The sequence below is a fragment of the Manduca sexta genome, chromosome 1 (genome assembly GCF_014839805.1).
Source record: "Manduca sexta isolate Smith_Timp_Sample1 chromosome 1, JHU_Msex_v1.0, whole genome shotgun sequence".
NCBI lineage: Eukaryota > Metazoa > Arthropoda > Insecta > Lepidoptera > Sphingidae > Manduca > Manduca sexta.
Genome location: NC_051115.1, coordinates 49,596 through 56,473, shown reverse-complemented (window position 1 = coordinate 56,473; position 6,878 = coordinate 49,596). Strand labels below are relative to the sequence as shown.

The following is a 6,878-nucleotide window of genomic DNA, read 5'->3' as shown; positions in this document are numbered from 1 at the left end:
ATTTTTTTTTTTTGGTTTCGCGGATAAAGTGCCTTATTACTACCGCCCAGCCTTCGTGGGGGGGCGACTGAGCGGTTATGCTGGGGTAACCGTGCCTTACGGCCCGGCGTTGAGCCGCCCGGATTTGATGGTGACCTTCGGGCGACCGCCGGGCCGAGTCCCTAACCCTATATACAGCTTAAGCTATGCACGGCCTACCAGCTAAAACTCCGCGGTGGCCCTCTTCGGCACATTAGGGACGACTGCGGGCTTCCTCAGACGTTGAAGTGTCTAGTCTGCGACCGCAGCCGCCCCTGGCCTTTACAGCACCTGAGGTATCTAGAGGGCGACTGGATGGGCCGTGCAAGCCCCAGACGACCATATTTTTTTGAGAATCTGAGATGTTGAGTATTATTATGTCCAGTAGTTACACTGGCTACAATTTGAATTCAATTATGAAATTTACTAGTACACAACAATATTTTTAAGGTTTAATGTTCAAAAGCAATACTTATAGGATCACTTTACTGACCGTCTGTTTGTCAAGACTCAAGACCCTTTTTCTAAGGAACACGTGAGGTATAAAGTTGAAACTTATATCAAATCCTCGAGTCTACGGTCTTCTTTGCCTATGAAAAATCTTGTAAATCAACGCAATCAAAAATTATAATTAATCAGCAGTTTTTATTGAACGATCCCAATCTCAATCTTCAATCCGATTCTGAGAACGGACCAATCAATATAACTCATTTGTAATGTCAAAAAATACTGCGTTGTGATTGGTCCGTTTTTGAAATAAATCGAAAAAAGCCATCGGCCCGTTTATTGAAAATGGCGGTATATCGCATATTTTTGCATATCTTCACCAAAAACAATATCAATGGCGAAGGGTCCATATCATCCGATTCCTACTGCTTTCCTTTATGTACAATCTAATTATCATTAGAACGATTTCACCTTTCTCCACTGGACAATATAAAAACAAATAAACTTTCACATTTATTCTTCGTTCTCAAAATATTTTATTCTTAAAAATAATTATCACAAATAATCAACATATAAAATACATATAGTTTATATCCAACCAACTCTTTTTCTTGATGGCTACTTATAGCAGGCCAACGATCATTACTTACATATAATCATAATTTCTAAATGTCACTTATAGTCAGACACAAACCCCCTTATTCATAAACGTTATTTATCTAAGGACGGAGCTGTGATAACAAGTCTGTTTCTGTGCTGACGGCATGGCAGCCTTCGAAGTACACGTAGACATACTTAGGGCCCGGCCATTATGATTGGCTAATATTGAGATACAAATTTGATCTAGTTGGCTGTCAGATAAACAAAGCTGAGGAACAGACTTGTTATCACAGCAATACTCCGTCTTTAGATAACTAACGTTTATGAATACGGGCATATCAGTCTTACTTATAAAAATTTCAAGCTATGCTTAGTTAAATCATTTACTCGATCAGCTGTAACTCAAAACCCGCCATTTTGCCTCTTAAGTTTAAACTAGGAACCGGTGATGTTTTTGACAGCTATTTAAGAAATTCTTAACCACCGCACGCTAAAACAAGTTTATAAGTAAGACTGTATATCTAACTCTTAGATTACAAACAATTAAAATGCTTACTTTTGGTGTTTATGCATAAATTAAGTTAGATAAGAATACCTTATCCGTGAAGTTTGGCTATCTATCGATGAATTTGGTTACTATTAAAATATTTTTCGGATTTTATCGCGGCTTTAATATATAATCCAAAAAATAGTTTAATTTTAATGTCTAACTTTCGTGTAAACATAAGAAATCAATATGTTTACCGCCAGTGGGTATGGTCTTTGCAAAAAATGAACATAGTGCTATTAATCATTGTTATAATAATCTATGCAGTATGTGATTTAAATAGCTTTATATAATACCGAACAAGTTACATTAACTATGTGAATTCAAACCATCCTAAAAACAGCTTTAACAGTCATTAAGGTAATAGTTGGTTATTGCCTCTTTTACTTATCACACTCTTAAGGATGCCTTCGTTAAATACAATCTTCCCCAAATATTTGGAAAATGTCCCGGAGTGTTTTGTTGACTCCATTCTACTTGAGAATTCTGCGTCTGCGTTTTGTGTATTTTCTGTGTCTTGCCCATATTCTTCATCCATAGTACTTAATTAAATTGTATAAATCCAACTCTGATCGACAATGGCAATAGCCACTTGCCAGTTACTAGGTACTAAAGTTTTTTTAGCATTATTTTAATAAAATAATGACCTATTTCAAAATTGTTAATTTGTGGCAGTCGGAAAACTAATTTTTGTTCGCTAACTTTTTTTTTAAGTTGCTATAAAATTAAGCTTATTAAAGATAGGTAAAAAATTCAACCTATAGCATGAATAAAAAGGGAAAAATAAAAGGCCGCACACTGAAATCAGTTTTCCGACGACTGCCAAAAAATAACAATTTTGAAATATGTCATTGTTTTGTTAAGAGTGTGCTATATGGCTATCAAAGCTGTACTTTGAAGAAAGCCCATAATCTCAAAAGGACGAAATATATATGATTATACAATAATATTTTCAAACAACAAAATCTTGATACACATGCTTATAAAACCTAAATTTAGTATGTTGGTATACATATGCTAATATATGAGGACATATACCTAATAACGTAATATAAATCAATTTATTTAATGGAGGAGTCGATCCAAGTGGAGGCATCCATATACCTCTTCTATTTGCATCTCTGAGATGATGACTTAACGCAGATACCAGAAGAATTGCACTGAGAGTATATAAGCTTTGTTTTTTTATAACATAGCCGTATAGAGTGAGGATTAAGACTACGATCAGCCAAAATGTTGTGGCATGGAATATGCCCCGTTGTTTTGCATTGGTTATATCCTGTAACAAAAAATATACATTGAAATTAAACTAATTTTCCGGATTCCATTGCGGTTTTTTGGAATTTTTTTTCTCCTGACGTTTCGAAGACTTTACAGCCTTCATGGTCACGGGGGGGACTGAGGTGTTGTTCATCCGTAAACTAAAAGTTACAATACAATATTATACATATAAATGTTACTGATATTATTAATGGAAGTTTGTGATAATGTTTCCTTATAATTTTTTTTATTGTTTGTCTCACTGCCCCTTATGGTAAAAGTGGGGTCCAATAGAATGTCGACTGAGGAGAGATTACCCCACAGCAGTCAACATCCTTGTCAAAACCCTTATCCGAAGCCATTATAGTTATATTTTATTTAATTTATAATTTAGGACAAGAATATAATATTTAGGATACGATGGAGCTGGCATGATGAAATGTCACCAAAAGCCTCTAAAATAAAAAAAGAAATAAAAAAAAAAAACAAAGAACAAAATTGTTCATTACAAGCTCACCTTCCACTGCAAAGACCAAGCGGCGATGACATGATCAATATCGATCAACGAAGACACAACAGTGCAGAATATAATGTAAGTAATATACGAGTGAAAATTCAAACTATTGTCATAATTAAAGAACACCACAGACGATAAGCCGCCCAATATTCCATGAACAAAAGTGTCAGAAAACGCGCGAAACACTTGAGAATTCGAGTATTTAGAGTTAAATACGACATAATCTCCGAATATTGCTGTAGTTATTAACAGTGAAGTGAGAAAGGCGGCACTGGTCTTCATTTTATTGAACTTTTCCGGAACTAAGTAGTGAGGTAAAAACACATTATTTTAATGTTTAATTGTTATGTTTGGTGATAGTGACGGAGTTATGGCTGCGGCATGGTGTATTGTTTTTATTTATTGATATTGTTTATAAATATATACTTGTTGATTTTCCTTGTTTTATGACAGCACATTTGAAGTTTGCTTGTGGGTTGCGTTTTGAAACTTTAGTGACATCACCAACAAGATTTAATTATTATCGAATTACAGTAATATTCCGTCAATATTGTTTTGTTTACACAACTATGAGGTTACTATAGATAATTAAATCAATGAAATAATGTCAAAAGATAAGTATTAACTTAATTTATTTTTATAAACAAAACTATTGTAATATAGTTTCAGAACACAAATATAACAGAGCATTCAGACACACCAACCATCAGACCAACCTTCCCAACTGCTCATCTCAAACCTGTCAAAATTAATTGACTTTTAAATTAAATTTTATTGCAATGCTTGGCTCTGTGTAAGAAAGGCTAAGCTGATATAATATCTATCTACTTACTTCAATTATAAATGGTTGAGCTAAACCCCTATTGTTCGTACATTATCTTTATGTTCCCTTAGATATAAAACAGTTGACAGGTTCGTTCATAATGCGTTTGTGTAGACATAGCTTTCAAAAAGGCGCTAATAATTTAAAACTTTTAAGTTTGACTTTTGAGTATTCGTTCATATGTTGAATAGCTCAATAATACCATGCTTCTACCAAACAAATCGTCAGTTTACTGCAAAAATTCACTAACGGCAAAAAAATCATCAAGTACAGTTTATAACGCTCTGATAAGATATAATGTTTAACATACTCACTTGATTTTAAGAATAAAAATTGTATCTAAGGTGATAATTATATTTAAGATGATATAGGGAAAATAATATAACTAAAACTAAAAGTGGCTTAATTCATACTTTTGTATTTGTTTTAATGAGTTCTTGCAGTAAACCGACGAAATATCAAATTAGCAGTCCGCTCAAATTTGCCCTTGGGCCCTTGGTTACTCAGCGAGTCCACTGCTTTTGAGAACGAGTCGTCGCTTCGGTCAGAGTCTAGGGAGCCTTGGAGGTCTCCATACTCTGCAGCGCCTGGCCCAACGGTAGTGGCGCCCTTGCTCAACAGTTATAAGTAAATAAAAATATCTTAAAATAATACGACGCTATAATTTAATACGTGATAATCAATATACATAAAAATGAATCTCTATTTCCCTTGGTCATCGCATCACGCGTGAGGGTGGAACAATTTCGTTAATTCCTTTTTTGTTGTATTAATTATTGTCAGGAGAAGGTTCTTATGAAAGAAAAAATTAAGGAAGTTGAGCGGAACATTAGAAAATTTAAGAAAAATTACTTAACGAAAATATTAATTTTATATAACTGTCAATTGTTTGAAATAACTGTCAGCGATTGACAGAATGCGCGCTGCAAATTCATAGTTAAGACGGGACAACGTCTGTCGAGTTAGCTAGTACATGATAATACTATTAAATATTACAATTTAATCTTTAAAAACGTAAATGTATCAAAATAATTTGCCTCCCACAAGCTAGACCCATACGTACAGCCAATATGTATCTACAAAATCTGATCACTCCAGCGAAAAAAATATTAATAATACACGAAATACAAATACTTAAATATGTGATAAAACCACACCTTAAGATAAGATGTAACGATGCATATAAACAACAATTGATAACATACGGATTTTATTTTTTTGTTGTATAGGCGTTAGTCAACCCTGCGAATAATATCAGCCCTGTATTATATACTGTCCCACTGTTGGGCACGGGCCTCCTCTACTACTGAGAGGGATTAGGCCTTAGTCCACCATGCTGGCTGATAAGTAGACTTCACACAGCCTCGAAAATTCCTACTAGAGAATCTCTCAGGTATGCAGGTTTCCTCGCGGTGTTTTCCTTTACCGTTAAAGCAAGCTACAATTCACAAAGAATACACACATATTTTTTTGAGAAAAGTCAGAGGTGTTTGCCCTTGGGATTTGAACCTACGGACATTCGTCTCGGCAGTCCGTTCCACACCCAACTAGGCCATCAACCCTGCGAACGGGATATTAGAATCCCTTGGCTCAGCGACTGTAGAAGCCTGTAGGAGAGATGGGAGGTAATTTCGGGGAAAGGATAGAAACCTTTTAGGATAGGCGGAGGGGAGAAAACGAAATGTTCGCGAGCTCTCATAGGCCTCAATGTGTACAACCATGAGGTATACACACTGAACTGTGTGCCTAGAGCGACAAATGTGCCCCCGTTGGCGTGCATTCGCAGTGGAGACAGAGCGCACAAGAATAGGGTACCGGACTCATTTTTGTTCTTTACTATTATCAAATATTTACATAATATAAATTATAACACAGAAGGAATTATTAAAATCCGGTAAAAAATCAACAAGTTATAAGTCTTTGAATTTCGGTGGAAGGGGTAATTAACAAGAAACAGAAAAGAGACGAAATATCCCCATGTGACGTCATCGGGAATTACGACGCGTGCGAAAAATAGAGATGAAGCGATATTCCCACATCGCGCCCACTTCTGCACATTACAACATTTTAAATATGAATTACTCGCTCATTTTTTAACCAATTGTGATGCAGTTTTCGCAAGAGTGCTTCTTTTTCGTATTATTAACCATTACATATAGAATAATGTACAAAATCAAGCATAGGCCGGTCCCCTATTGCCTCAGGGGTGTGACACATAACAACAATAAATAAAGTTGGTCTATGGTCTCTTAATAGACGGCAACACTGTTGCTTCTTCCTGTTACGTTCCTGCCATGTCGCGCTCAAAATAAAAGCGTTCCTGTACTATGCGGTTTCATTAAGTCTCCAACAATAAAATAGGATGTACCGATGCTGTTTATATTGGAACCAACTGAATGATAGAATAAGCTTGGTAAGCGGCTCGACGGCGCACGAAAAAAATCAATTTCATATGCTTAGAAGTGAACAATGAATATCTCCAACTCCTCCCTATCTTACTATTTGATTAATTTCTTTGCGGGATAATGACAAGTGATCCCTGAGATTCGGCGAGCTTCACCGCTCTGTGTCAAGCGTGCCACTGTTGATCCTTACAGGAGTTGTAGTGGGTGTGAGGGCGGGAAAATCTCTATAATGTGCTTAGTATTAACGCGACACGACTCCGT

The 6,878-nt window shown here is 35.8% G+C and overlaps 1 protein-coding gene across 1 annotated transcript; it reads right to left on the bottom strand.

Annotated features, from left to right (window-relative positions):
• Positions 1–1,874: 1,874 nt before the first annotated feature.
• Positions 1,875–3,877, bottom strand: LOC115451331 (transmembrane protein 267). Its single transcript, XM_030179618.2, has 2 exons — positions 3,390–3,877; positions 1,875–2,891 (listed from the first exon to the last, which is right to left on the bottom strand). Exons 1-2 carry the CDS (start codon positions 3,669–3,671, stop codon positions 2,565–2,567), a joined length of 609 nt encoding a protein of 202 aa, XP_030035478.2. The 5' UTR covers positions 3,672–3,877; the 3' UTR covers positions 1,875–2,564.
• Positions 3,878–6,878: the final 3,001 nt, after the last annotated feature.

Bases quoted from the DNA above. Each gene is read 5' to 3' on its own strand.
- LOC115451331 (XM_030179618.2), bottom strand. From the start codon at position 3,671: ATGAAGACCAGTGCCGCCTTTCTCACTTCACTGTTAATAACTACAGCA. The intron at 2,892-3,389 runs GTGAGCTTGTAA...TTTTTGTTACAG, and splicing joins CTTGGTCTTTGCAGTGGAAG to GATATAACCAATGCAAAACA.